Genomic DNA, 15,045 nt, shown 5'->3' with positions numbered 1-15,045 from the left:
AACTTTGGCCGGCGTGCAAGGGGGAGGATGGAGCCGGGGGAGCCCGCGGCGGCGCCCCTCAACCGGTCCCGAGCTGGGGCAGAGCCGCCCCGCGGGGAGTTCAACCTCTCCGGGCTGCCGGAGGCGGAGGGGAAGCCCCTCTTCGGCATCGGCATCGAGAACTTCATCACCTTGATCGTCTTCGGCTTGATCTTCACCCTGGGGGTGCTGGGCAACTCGCTGGTGATCACGGTGCTGGCGAGGAGCAAGCCAGGCAAGCGCCGCAGCACCACCAACATCTTCATCCTCAACCTGAGCATCGCCGACCTAGCCTACCTGCTCTTCTGCATCCCTTTCCAGTCCACGGTCTACATCCTCCCCACGTGGGTGCTGGGCGCCTTCATCTGCAAGTTCATCCACTACTTCTTCACCGTCTCCATGCTGGTGAGCATCTTCACGCTCTCGGCCATGTCGGTGGACCGCTACGTGGCCATCGTGCACTCCCGACGCTCCTCGGCCTTGCGCGTTTCCCGCAACGCACTGCTGGGTGTGGGGCTCATCTGGGCGCTTTCCTTCGCCATGGCCTCACCAGTGGCTCACCACCAGCGCCTCTTCCACCGCGACGCCAGCAACCAGACCTTTTGCTGGGAGCACTGGCCCAACCCACACCACAAGAAGGTCTACGTGGTTTGCACTTTCGTCTTCGGCTATCTGCTCCCGCTGCTGCTCATCTCCTTCTGCTATGCCAAGGTGGGGCCAAGCGGGTAGTGGTGAAGGGTATGTAAAAGGGATGGGGGGGACAATGGTGGCAGGTGTCCTTGAGCTGTGGGGACATCTCTGGGCACATGGAGGGACATGGCACTGTCGGGAGGCAACGGGGCAGAGGTGAGTTTGTAGCACAGAGGGAGAGGGGCAGGTTTTATAACCAAGGGGTGACTGGGGGTACACGTGCATGTGTGGCACAGAAGGGTCAGGACAGGGATTGCACGGGGTGGGGAGGGGGGGTTTGTTCATGCAATTACTGGGGTCCCCTCTGCCAGGTTTCCTTGTTGCAAAATGCTAAGGAGCCCCAGTGCTCTGCCGCTTTCTCTGTCAACACAACTCTCCTAGTTTCTTGCAGTGCTGTACGAGGAGTTTAACTCAAAGTACAACAAAGCAACAAGTTGTTCAGGCTTCAGACGAAGCATTGTGGTTCTTTAAAATGCAGCGCACTTAAAAATGACACAAATCCACCAGTTTGGTCTGATCCAGTGAACGTGTTAAGAGCAAAAGGTGCGTCATGCTGCCTGGTCCCTGTGAGCCCTGTCTTGCCCCAGTTGAAGTGGATGGGAGGTTTAACCTCTGGCTTCAGCAAGGGCGGGTGGTGGCAGGGAGCAGTGCGGGAGGACCCGGGTAGGAGAAAGCAGTAAGTAAGGGTGCCTGAATAATAGTACTTAAGGACTTTTCTGCTCAGGCTAACTGTCACATTTTTCTGTGAGTATTAATTGCAGCCTTCAGCGTAGGGTCCGCCGCTTGCTGCTGGACAGGATCTGGAGCGCCGGCTGCTACCTGCTGAGTTAGGCAGAGATCCTTCTGTTTCTGGGCCAGCAACCTTCAGTAGAAGGATTTCTCCTTAGGCAGTAATTTACATTCAAGAGGGTGGGTCTGTTCTTGCAAATAAGGGCTGCTTAAGTGTCGAGAAGTCAGTTCTTTAATTGGCAAGTTAAACAGATGTAATTAATGTATTCAGTTTGAACAAATAATTTTATGTTCTGTTCAGTTTTATATGTATTACATCAACTTAATTGTGGTGTGCAAATTAAGGCCAGAATGGCATCCAACTCTGCTAAAACTGAGTTATGCAGAAGTCGAAGGACAACATTTCTAAATTACTCTTTGTAATGAAACAAGTCTGACCTGGCAAATGGGGAAGAAATACATGTTTTCATACATAAACTGAATTGTTTTCCCTGGGTGAATACACTGGTGTTTCATCTACAGTGGTGAACATGACTGAGCTGTGAGAGGGATGAAACTTGCAGTAGCCATAGATCACCAGAGTTTTCCGGAAATATTACGTATTTCAGGGAGACAGTTACCAAATGTGTGCAGAGGGAGCTTTTCAGCTATTAAGAATTCTTACTTGTATTTTTCAAAGCCAAAGCATCTTCATTGTCAGCATAGAGTACCAGCCTTCAAAGTCTAATTATATGACAAGATTGAAAACAAGTCTTTCAATATTATAACAGTCCTGCATAGTATAGGGGGGGGAAAAAAGGAAATGTGCTTAAACAGAATATAAGCATAGTAAATATAGCACACCATGTTGTTACAGAGCACTACAAAAGTAGATATCTCAATATTAGTATGAATATGTAGTTTAAAAAAAACCCAAACAACAAAACAACTCTATGTGAAATACATGCCCAGAACAAGTTAATAAAATCAAGGCCACTCAGAGTTACAACTAAAATCTTGTGCTTAAATTATTGCCAAGGCTAGGCTCTTACCCTTGCTTGGTGATGTGTTTTGAGCCTGTATGTACGATCCTGCTTGCCACAGTGTCAAGCTATATGTAGTTTAAAAAAAACCCAAACAACAAAACAACTCTATGTGAAATACATGCCCAGAACAAGTTAATAAAATCAAGGCCACTCAGAGTTACAACTAAAATCTTGTGCTTAAATTATTGCCAAGGCTAGGCTCTTACCCTTGCTTGGTGATGTGTTTTGAGCCTGTATGTACGATCCTGCTTGCCACGGTGTCAAGCCGGAGGACCCAACCTGAAGGGACGAGTTCTAGGAGACACCTGGGAGATACGTGGTATTCCCATCAGTGTCAATGAAGCTGAGAAATGCCATGGCTTGTACAAGGCTATTTGAGGCATTTGTACCCTGCAGCACCAAGGCTCGTTCCTGCCCTCATTAGGACCCACTGGCAAATCTCCAACTGCCATATTTTGGCACGTGGGGCAGAGTGAGGAGAAGTTAAGGATGATGGGAGTTGAAAATCAGAGCTGAATTTTCAGATTTGTCAAAGCCATTGCTACTCTCACAGGTCTCCAGCAGAGTTGTCGCTGCGAGCTTTTATTGATGTCACTAGAGTACTATGAAGTACAACAAGTATTTTGGCTTCTGGATACATGCAGGGTTAGAGCATCGCTGCTGTGTAATAGCCTCAGAAATATTATAAAAATAAATGCATTAGTTTCTTATGGACTTCACTGGTTTTCATGAACTGTGGATCAGCTAAATAATGCAATCTTCTGATACAGTAGATTAAGACAAAGGAGACTCATTTCTCTATTTGAATATATTGCCATTTCCAGACTCCTTTAAGGCAGTTCTGTTTCTCTTATAAGCAAATTGCAATTGAACTTTCAGTTTTGAAAGTCTCATTTTTTAGGCACTCTAATAGGGAGCCGAGTTCTTTCTCACTCTCTCTTAAATTACGTTAGGGGAGATTTGTATTTTTCCTAGCAGACAGCAAGACTATTACAACCTACGGAAGTGCTGAAATAGTGCTAGGTATTTGGAAACGGCGTCCTCTCACAAAATCAGAACTGGAAATCTCACGTGGTGTGCTCTTAAGGCAGAGATTTATGAGATCGTGCTCTGTGTCATGTGTGTACAGCTACCCGTTTCCACTCTCCCACAGATAACTTTGGGTCAGTTTCAACCAAATTTGATAGAGGAGTGAAAATATCAGAAGGAATGATTTATAACTGACTTTTTGTATGTGTTTTGTAACATTGCTACAATGTTTGCTCACTAATGTGTCCTTAAAGGGCAAAATGATAAATGATTCCCAGTGAGCTTCTAACAATTGACATCTGCCAGGGTAGTGCAATGTGACAACTGATTTTGGGTGCCTCTGCTTTTGAGTACCCAGTGATGAGGCTTCAGTCCTTGAAAGTCAGGCCTCCTTCAATCAAACCTTTAGGTTGGACACCTAAAATCATTAGCAAACTTTTCCTTTTATAGATGTATAATGTTAAAAACTTTTTTTAAAAAAAATATTTCTTGCCTTAAGAATGTTTCCATTATTATCTATCATTCTGAACATTCTGGATTCATGGAAGACGTATAATTTATAGACTTGGTTAAAAGTAAGCCATAAAAAGTAGGAGCCTCAACATAAAATACAAGCTTATATGGTTCTTGGCTTAAGATATTTCTCAAATTTTGCTGAGCAGCGAGAGAAAACTTTATTAAACCACGCTGAAAAGAAAAAAGATACATCAGTGTAACATTATTAAATGAAAGAGGGTGAAGGATCTGTTGTGACAATGGAAGTAGCAGTATTACTTTAAAAAATGGATTGCAGGCAATGGCACTCGAATTTAAATCCAGTTCATACTATAAAATATGGTTCAGAATTTAATGCTCGCATTATGGCTCTGTTAAACAAGCAGTTCATTCTTATTAGATAATGACCTTGGGCAGGCTTTCTTGCCGCATGGTTTTCAATAGCTGATAATGAAGGTGTAGTCAGTGGAATGATTATATACAGCCAGATAGGAAATATGCTTTGCAACAAGTGTAGACTTCAAAATTTATATTGTTTGGTAGACCTATACAAATAGGCATAGATAGCGTAAGCTATTTTTTTCTCTCTCTTATTGGAAAAATCCCTTTTTCAACTTGATTTAGTCATAGTCCCTCAGCCTGGGCTCTCAAACCATCTGGAGGTAGTCCCTGAAACGGCTGAAAAAAAAAATGTTAAGAAACGGATAGTCTGCAGGCAAAATCCAGGGCCTCCCAAATGCCATCAGTGGTAGTTGTGGTAGCAGGGTCCGGACCAGCCTGGACCTTCTTATACTTCTATGATCCTACAAGTCTCCTTACACTCTCTTTCACAACAGCATAACTTTCTTCCCACAGCACCCTGCCCTCATCTCCAGGAAAAAAAAAGAAAGCTATTCCTTCCCTGAGAGCCAAATACACTCTCTGATCAACAGGTACAGGAAGGGTGGAGTCAGAAGAGTTTCAGGTGAAGAGTTAATTTTTCCACAGAGCTGAATTTTTTAAAAATGTGACACCTTATTGGAAAAGGTTGTGACCTATCTTTTAGCAAGGTATTTCATTCTGTGAGTTAAAAATGCATGTGTAAATGTAATAGTGGATATTTTGAAAGACTTTCCTTAGAGAAATAACCTGAGACAAAATGAGAGGCACATGTAGAATTATTATTCGTTCAGGTGAAGTGACAGTGTTTTTTAGAGGAACAATTGATTATTCACCATCCCAGAGAAGAGATAATTTGAACAGGGCAGTGAGGAGAGGTGTCTTTGATTTGCCTTGTAGTGTTTGTGCATAAACATGGCTTTTAATATCCCTCCACGGCATTCTCTGTAGGTCTCTGAGTGCTGTTCTGCTGCTGTTGATAGGTAATTAAATTCTGCCTATTTCTCTTGCTGCTGGTTTGCATACCATCTGGTACACTATCACATAGAGCCAGCACGTTTTCACTGCAGAGACTTATTTTATGAAATATATATATAATCTGAAAGAGGGGAAGTTGAGAAGGATTCGTTGGAAGGTTATCATCTAAATCTTCAACACCCCCCGGCCCCCCAAATACCCAATTTAACAGCTTTGTCTACTGCATCTTTCATTTGACTGGAGAGAGATGCAATGCAAAAATTTGTGCTAAAAGTTTCAGAACAAAAGAAAAAAAAGTTTGTAACTTTAAAAGAAGATTTTGCAGTTCTGATTTCTGGGAAGAGTTTATCTGACTTTAGTTTTGGGCTGTGAGGGAAAATCACAGCACAGTACAGTCTCTGGGTGGCAGGTGGTGGGATTTGCAAAGGTCCAGTAGAAACAGCCCATCGCTGTAAGTTATGTGAAGGGGGTACGATAGGTGAAGCAGCAGTGATGGGAAGTGAACTTCACTGTCTTTCTCCCATGCTCTTTTTGGTTTTTACGTTTTTCACCCATGGACTAAGCAATTCAGCTGTCTTGTACACGGTGACAGCAGGTGAATAGAGTGTGTGAGCCAGAGGATCATCTCCCTGGTCTTCTGCTGGACTTCAGTGGCTCTTCTGTCCTTTCCTTCCAGTCTGCTTCATCCAGGAGAAGGAAGAAGGGCTGAAGCCAAAACCAGACCTTCTCAGAGAAAACCGATTTATTTTTCTTCTGCCTTTCCTGAGCTCAAGTTAGCCTTGCTAGCGACCTGGCTAGTGTTTCAGAATAGGGAGAGCATGCAGGGCTGAGTCTTTCATGCACAAACATGTTCATGCACAGATAAGCACAAATGAACTGCACTTCCCGTGTTAAGTGGTTACAAGTAATTTTTATTTTTATTGCTGTTTGTGGTTCACTGGTAGCTAAGAGTAGATACCTAAAAAGTGGAATCCACTGATGAGCTATGGTTATTCACAAATACCATCTTATTCCTTTTAACTCATTATGTATGTTTCTAAGACCCAAATGCCAGCGTGGGATCAAGTCTATAGGTCATCTTGTCTGGTGTCTGTCCTGGTAGTGGTTAGCCATGCATCCCAAAGAACACAGAGAAAATGTCCCCAGATGATATAAGAGAATTTGAATTTATACCCTTTTCCCCACCTCAAGAAGTCTCCTTATAAACCCTAAATTTTAGTGTTATATTCCTTAAAAAAAATCCTTTTCATGCTGGATGACCTGACCTATTAAATTGTTCTCAGTTCATCTTAGAGCTATGTAAAGTGCAACCTAACATCATCATCATCATCTAACTGAGCTCTACACTCTGACACTCTCTCTAAAAAAATTCCTCTTACCATATTCTAATTAAACCCGCGAGTTTAATTAAGCATCTCGGTTTTTTAATTCCGTATGGTTTACAACTTGTTAAACACATTCAGCTGAAGAGCATATTCCCTGCCCCCATGCCTAGAAATCATGCCATATGAATATATTAGATTCAGCGAATAATGACTGCAGATAAAGTAGGGCATGCACCTCTATGCATCCATTGTCCAAAATCTTATGTGTAAATCATTATGTTAAAATTTGGACCCTGCTCTTGGATGATGAGCCTTTTTGAGACACAGTTTAAAAAATTGCTTGTGAAAGGTACATGACAAGTATCATCAAGTTGTTGATAAAGGTCATGCCTCGTGAGATACTTTTTAGTATAAATTATTTTTGAAAGCCTAGGCTTCTTTTGAAGATCAAATAACACCAACATCCTGATTATATTAACCAAACATCCATCTGAAGAAAGCAAATTACGCAGGTGACTCAGAAAAGCTCTGACTCAAAACATACACTTTTTATGTTACATGCCGTAAAGGTCGTTCTAAATTAACAAGCATTGACATTTTTATGGAAGAAGAATGATTGCTAATTCTAGGTGCATGATAGGTTTCCATTTGTTGCCTTGTTCATTTGTGATACGTATTTGTTATGTAATACATCTGAATTTTTATATAAGAATTAAATTGTCATCTGCTTCATATTTGTTGATCCACACAGATGCAGATATGTAATTCCTTTGGATTTTATACTGTGCACTTTTGAAATGTGTGAATTGGATGTAAGCGACTCTAAAATAGATGGGTTTGAATTTTAGAAAATGGTGAAATACAAGATGCAAATTAATCTTTTCAGGTTCTTAATCATCTGCATAAAAAGTTGAGAAACATGTCAAAGAAGTCAGAAGCGTCCAAGAAAAAGGTAGATTGCTTTCATTACTAATACCTATTTGTTTATATTTTAGTTTTATGGCTAAGCTAGTTTGGTATTATATTGCTTGTTGCCAAAGATGTAATGGAGAGAAGGAATTGAAATGAAGTATTTAATGACGTATTCAGTGTCTCTCTGAACTTAGCAGGACTGGAAGCTTTTCTAATTTGAGTTTTCCATCATAATGCATCAAGCCACTACCTGAGTTCCCCAAATTTTGAACTTCAGAGCATCTGAAATTTAGACACGGAGAGACAACCTGTCTCTAATATTAAATGGCTTTTTTTTTGCCTCACGGGCATTTTTCCCTAACTTGTAAAACTTTTTTTTTCTTTATTTTTTTTAACTAGCTGAATTTTTTAATGTTTTATGAAGAATTCCTAGGTTATACCATGAGACTTTAAAATGAGGTTTATTGTGCTTCCTGATGGGAGTCTAATAAGAGACTTTTAATGATTCTGCAACTCTTCTATTGATTTTCCACAAAACGTTTTTTTCTCTTATGTTCAAGACTTAAGTTATATACTGGTTACAAGCAGAATCATGAAAGGTCTTTAAAGCAGAATATAAGCTTTGCGGTTTAGAGCCATATTTGAAAGATGTGTTTATATATTTAATTTGTCAGTTAATATAATATGGTTCTGATTTTTGAGCAGATTTGACCACAGTAATCATTTGACTAACTTCTCAGTTTATGAATGTGGAGTCAGAAAAACCCCTTAGGCTATAGCTCTTCATTTGATCTGATCACTATTACCATATGGGCATGCAGACTGTCTGCAAACTGTCTGCAATGTAAATGAGATAAGCATGGGCTCAACAGAGAATAACATTCTCTATTTTTTTGAAAAATATCCTAGTCAATAGATTTTAAATCCTAGAATTAAAAGCATTATGGCCCTGATTCCATAAGATACTTAACAGATATACTTTTGCACTTAATGTTGTCAAGGCCAAAGGTGCAGTTTTCAAAGGCGTTTCGTACATTGCCATCTCTACTCTCATCTAAATTATTCTCAAACTGGAAATATCTGTGCATTTCCTCTAAACACTAACTCTTAAAAATTGCAAGCAAAAATCAGATCTGGCTAGGAACTAGCTTTCATAGCTTCAGGGAAAAGCATTACAGATATGCCCAAGACTGCTTGGATGTATCTGGGTTCAGTAAAGGGCAAAAAAAAAAAGCAGCCCAAAACTTTTTTTGCCTTAGAAAATAAGTTTCTGATCCTAAGGCCTAACTCATGTTTTTCAAAGCAACTCTGTTTTCACTAGTGTACAGTATCTTTCTTCTTTTCCTTCTACTGTTTTGTTAAGAATGCATTTCAGGCTTAATGACACATTTCTAGCTTTATTCCAGCCTTTATGAAAATTTCAGTAGTAGAATCTTAAAATGAATTTGCTATATGTGTGGAAAAAAGTTAACGAAAAGTATGAATGTGCCTAAACACTATTTTTTGTGCTTTTTGGTCACAAAGCATCAATATTAACATCATGTATTTCAGGTGGGTTTTATTTGCTAATGACAAACCCTAAGCAAGCTCCCATCAGGTAAACAAGAGCTGCCCTTTAGCGTTACCTTGGTTGCGAGGCATAGTGATGATTTTGAAAAGGTAAGCTCTAAAGTTAGGCTTAGGAGGAATAATGGGATAAAACAGATGTTGTGAGGTTTCCTAATGCGAAATTACTTATTCTGCAGGTACGAAATACCTTAAGTAAAATAGTTACAAGAGACACATGGTCAACCTCTGCTTTCAGGCACATCTATACGGTCTATTGAAAGTAGTGATTTTCCTGGTGTAATTTTTTTTAGAATTTTGAACACACTGAAGTTTTTTGCCTCTTTTGAAGTACTTGTGCATGTGGTATCCAGACAATCAGTTTTCAGTTGGAATATTAACACATTGAAGGGATCAGAGAATGAAATCCTCTTAATTTGTACTTCCTTGTTAGCACATATTCTCCCGATGAGACCTGAAAGAGAAAATATTTGTGTGGCTGTTTGTTAGTGGCAACTGACTCAATCTCCATAGGCTAAGTAGAGGAACGGCTTGTGAAAACAGATGAATCCTTGAGACTAAACAAATTGTATTTACTACAGATATAATGTCCTTTGGTTTCTATTGTGAGATTTTGCTAACCAACAACGGTATCTGTCATAACTTATTTTGGCCTGTTGCCACAGAAATCAAACTTTTTTTTCTGTAAGTTTCTGCAAGTTAAGTCATGTTGTGATTAGGTAGGTCAGTCTGAATTGCTACTGAGCATTAATAAATTCAAGAAGTATAGACCAAGTTCAGTAAACTAGCAAAAAGTCTAGATATTCTCTGTGCTGCAGTATTTATCACTCTGTGGCCACTGCGTTAGTTTTGCCTGTGAAGAAGAGCCTAAGTTATCTGAAAAATTATGTTGTAAAGAGTTAATATAGTAATTATAACGGTCCATAACATAATATGCTTTGGAATTAATATTAGGCTTTTATTGGGAGAGTGATTTAGTTGAAAGAGGTACTTGTTAGAGGAGTAGATATTAATTAGTTGAGCAACTGCAAAGCACTAGCTGCTGTTTCTTAAGTAGCTGAAAGTTAAAGAAAACATTGACAGTCAAACTCCACTGTGCCCTGGCAGGATACCTTCAGCACCTGAAAGGTCCGTACTGACTGATACTGTAGCTGCCTGGATGGATCTAATGAACTTGATGGCCTTTCCTCTCAAAAATAACGAAAGTGGAGTCAGGAGGCAGCACTGGATATTTTGTGTTCCATTTTTCTGAATTCAGTGTTTGGTGAGCTTTAGTTTCCAGATTGGTTTTGACAATGTGCAGTCACGAGAAATTTTAAGCTCCTTACTTTTCTCTTTTTTTCCCTAGTTGTATCCCAGGATATTGTTGTATGACTCCCCCTGTGGAAATTTTATGTTTAAAGGAGAGACTTTCACAAAAGTCCCTGCTCCTTTTGTAGGCACTTGAGCAAAGTGTTTGTCTGACTGCTCGAAGCTCTTCCACTAGCTGCCTTCGTGTATAATAGATCTCTCTTGAAATTTTGGTCAGAAATCCTTGTGCACCGCAATAAAATATAGATCATTAGATCTGGATGAGATTTCCCAAAGACCTATTGTTATAATTATTTTACACCAAGCTTATGTCCACCTCAGAAAAGGCGAGGCTTTTGTGTAGGGAGTCAGGAACATCATTCTTCACCTTCGAGCAAAGTTATACACTTGCCTTTCACTGTGACATTTTCAAGGCTAAGGTTCTCCTTGCAGTAGTTCACTATGCAAAATAAAGCCCATATCGGTAATGGAGTAAAATCAGTAATAATAAATATTCTTGAAGCGAGTTTAAAGCTGGTTCTTCAAGTGCTCATCAGACATCTGTGTTTTCCTTTCCCTGTCTCAGACAGCACAGACCGTGTTGGTGGTGGTAGTGGTTTTTGGCTTCTCCTGGCTGCCGCATCACGTGATTCATCTCTGGGCTGAATTTGGAGTTTTCCCACTGACTCAAGCCTCCTTTCTCTTCAGAGTAACTGCACACTGCCTGGCTTACAGCAATTCTTCTGTGAACCCGATTATATACGCATTTCTCTCTGAAAATTTTAGGAAGGCCTACAAACAAGTCTTCAAATGCCAGATAGGTAACAAGTCACCTCTGAATGATGCTAAGGAAAATAAAAGTCGGATAGATACACCACCGTCTACCAACTGTACACACGTGTGAACTTTGAAAAGTCCTGTATGTTGGCTCTTCATTTGTGTGAACTAAACACCTAGAAAACAAAGCACAATGAGCTTTATCCTGGGTTTATCGTGATAAAGCTAATTGGTATTTAATGTACCGAAGTTGCATTTGTAGCAAAAGTTTGTGAAACTGGTATGAAAGAAAACTGGGCTGATCCTTTGCATCTTAGATAGCTTTGTCAAATGAAGCTCTTGGACCTTTAAAAGATACTTGAGAAAAAAATGTTGGAAATGATATGTCTGTGTTCTTACTCACTAAGCATATGGTGTGTAAACGTTCAAATATACAAGGAGGAAATGTTGATATGGACAAGTAACTTTCTAACATCTTACTCCATCGAAGTGAAGAGATGGCTAAATTTTCTGTCTTACAGATAATAAATACCGTAATACTATGATTTCAGAGAGGAAAACTTTTGTGCTCTCTTCAGATTGTTTTGACAATGCTTTTTCTCTTTTTAAAGTAAAGATGGGCTCTGATTCGCAGTTGAAATAACCCGTATACAACTTGAGGCAATTGCTTTAGAGAGGAAATGCTAATTTTATCTGTTTAGCTGTCTTTTTAATGTAACATACTGAGTAATGATGGACTTTTTTCCACTTCATGTGCCTGCCTTACTGTATACACAGAACTTTTGTGTACGCTATATAGGGTTTTGTTTATGGCCTGTATGTAGTTGTACCAAAATGAGGATTTGTGTCTATCTGAGGGAGGCTTTTTTCATGTGTTGCATGTGCGCGTGTGTGTATGTTTTGTTAACTTTATAGACTTTGAGATGGAGATACAGTTTTAAATGTGCAATGTGTACATATGTTTTAAAATACTATGCTCCATAAAGCAACTCTGGGCAATGCTTAAGCATTTAAAAATAGCATTCCCTTAAAAGTTGTAGGAGGGGCTTGATACCGTGTAGCTCTAAATTGGAAAAATTCAGAAGGATGCATTTAAATCAATACAAAGTATATGAGGTAAATGGTCCAATTCTGCAAATTCTTAAATAAGATGAGTAGTTTCAGCAGTTTTATAAAAGTATTTAATATGTCTTTAAGTGGTAAACCACTAAAGAAGTAGCAGAAGGGCACTCAGTCCTTTGAGAACATTATTGTTAGCCGGAGTAAGATATGATTTTACCTTTTTTATTAATGACCCATAGACTCACAGAGTAAATTAAGTTGGAGGAACCTCCGGACATCCTCTCAAGGCAGGGCTACCCTCAGCGTTGGCTCGCTTCCTTGTCTAGGCAAGCTTTGAAAATTTCTAAGGATGGCGATTCAATGATTTTTTTGGGGCAACCTGTGTCAGTGCCTTATCACCCTCACTAAAATATTTTTCTCTTATCCCCGGTTGGGATTTCCCTTGATGTATCTCGCGACCATTGCCTTCTGTCCCTTCGCTGTGTACTTAAGTCTTCTCTCTAACTAATATGTAATTTAAGATGGCAATTAAATTTCCCCCCAGCCTTCTCTTCTGAAACAATGCGTCACTCCCAGTCTCTCCTTATCTGTTGTGCTCCAGCTCCCTGGCTGGATTAGTGGCCTTCCACTGGCCTTCCTCCATCCAGTGTATCCATCCCTCTCGTGAACTGGGGTGTTCAAAACTGAACAGTGTGTTCCAGATGTGGCCTCACGAGCACTGAGTAGACTAATCGCTTCCCTTGACCCGTTGGCTGATTCTTGCTAATACAGCCCAGTATTACAGTAATTTGTTGCTGCAAGGGTACACTGCTGACTCATATTTAATTTCTGCTTTACAAGAAGTCTCGTGTCCTTTTCTACAGAATTGCACTGAGTCCCAGTCCAAGTTTCAGGACTTTGCTTTTGGCTTTGTTGAACTTCATGCATTTGATAGCTGTTACTTCCATTCTTCCGGCTTCTCAAGGGCCCTCGGAAAGGTAGCCCTGCTCTCCAGCATATCCACCGCTCCCCCGGGTTTGGTATCACGTGCAAACTTGCTGAGAGAGTCCTGCACCCTTTTTGGGTCTTTGAAGATGCTAAATAGTGTTGGCCAGATGCTCTGTCAGATTCCTTTTTCTCCACAATCTTTCTTAAAAAAAAAAAAAAAAAAAAGTTCAGAGTGGTGGAACCGCATCAACTATGGAGGGTTAGTTCACATGAAAATGTCTACATTTATGTGTCAGTATTGTCTGCTTGGAGTCAGTAAGATAATGTTGAAGACACGCTGTTGCATGCATGGTGTTTGTGTCCATTCTTTCATATGAAGAGACAGTTTGATGATATTGCTAGGAACACAAAATATATGAAAAAACCCTCAATCGGAGAAGAAGGGTTTATCTGTGCAGGAAACCATTTTCTGGGTTAGGATTGAGGTTAGGAAACACAGCCTAGAACAACGTTGAAGTTCCTTTGAGTTTTCAGATCCTCATCACCTACTAATCATTCAATTATTAAAGCACTATCAAACTTCAGCTGAATTTATAACATACTAGGAGATTCTGCAGCTTCAAAAATTGTATTTTTTTTGCTTTGAAAAAATTGCGTGTGATTTTATTACTTTGAATAAAAAATTACAATGTAAATATGTAATTGTATAAAGTTAGAAAAAGCTTTTTTTTTTCCTTAATTGTACATAATTGCAAAACCAGGTGCTTGATAGTAATGGAGCTACATCTGTTTGAAATTTTAAGGATGAGGAGGTGGGGGGGACTGCAGTAACAGCTAGTTAGAAAGGCCTCACCTGGTTCCTGGTGAGTATCAGTAAAACTTCTGCCTTACTTTTCAGAGAAACCTTAAGAAGCAGCTGGCACGCCAAGGCTCAATTTCCTGCCTAAAACACGCTTTTGTTGATCAGTGTCTCTAGCGTGACTTTGACGTAATCAGCTGTGACACGGAGGTTGCGAATGTAAAAACAGTGTTAACATATGCTGTGAACTGTGTCTAACCCCTGAGCAGCTGGACAGTTGGGCAGGAAATTGTCATGCCACAAAAATGGCTAATTTGGGCAGAAAATCAGGGAATGGGCACTAATGATCCCTTACAACTGAATGTCTGCTTGTCTGCTTTCAAGTTCTGAACTTGTTGGTGGGGATCGTTATTTCTGGTTGAGGATGAAGCAAAAGTTTCACCTCATTTACTTGCCTAATGTGTTTTTTTACATCTTTTTAACCAGAAAGGTTAATTTCAGTGTACGCTGAAGTAAAAAAAAAAGAAAAAAAAAAAAGATTTCTCTGGCTAGGGCTGAGTTTTCCACTCATAGAAAGATGAATAATCCCACTGAATTCCACCCTGTTGTGTGAATTTGAAAATATTATTCTGTACAAAACAAAATAGGCAACAGGAATGATTACTCAAATTCCTCTTGAACTAAAGCAAGATATGTGTGTGTAATTAAGCAAATACTTAAATTTCTCTTAAATTATATTTCTCATCAACTGAGAGAATTGGAGAACCCCAACAGAAACTGCTACTCATATTTTTTTATAAATTCCCTGAAATTTTATTGTATGTATACTGCCAAAATGCTACCTCTTTGTGCTGCTTCACAAGTGTCTCCTGAAGTTTAAAACGTACAATGCACTTTGAACACTGATGACAGAAGTAGTGTATCCCATCATATCAAGTAGTAGGAGTTGTTCAGTCCATCTTAAAACTGTGTTTTAGTAGAGAAATGTAGAAGTCTTTCCTTGTCATAGTTTTCTCTGCAGAGCGGATGAAAGACCCGTGGAGAG

General features: G+C 39.9%; 1 protein-coding gene across 1 annotated transcript; it reads left to right on the top strand.

Moving 5' to 3' along the window:
* Window positions 1-25: 25 nt before the first annotated feature.
* Window positions 26-13,400, top strand: GALR1 (galanin receptor 1). The gene is made up of 3 exons (XM_009276666.2): window positions 26-729; window positions 7,554-7,619; window positions 11,022-13,400. Exons 1-3 carry the CDS (start codon window positions 28-30, stop codon window positions 11,337-11,339), a joined length of 1,086 nt encoding a protein of 361 aa, XP_009274941.1. The 5' UTR covers window positions 26-27; the 3' UTR covers window positions 11,340-13,400.
* The last annotated feature ends 1,645 nt before the right edge of the window (window positions 13,401-15,045 follow it).

Source organism: Aptenodytes forsteri, unplaced genomic scaffold (assembly GCF_000699145.1).
Source record: "Aptenodytes forsteri isolate BGI_AS27 unplaced genomic scaffold, ASM69914v1 Scaffold97, whole genome shotgun sequence".
Classification (NCBI taxonomy): domain Eukaryota; kingdom Metazoa; phylum Chordata; class Aves; order Sphenisciformes; family Spheniscidae; genus Aptenodytes; species Aptenodytes forsteri.
The sequence above is the reverse complement of the archived record's forward strand: the minus strand, read 5'-3'. Positions and strand labels throughout refer to the sequence as shown.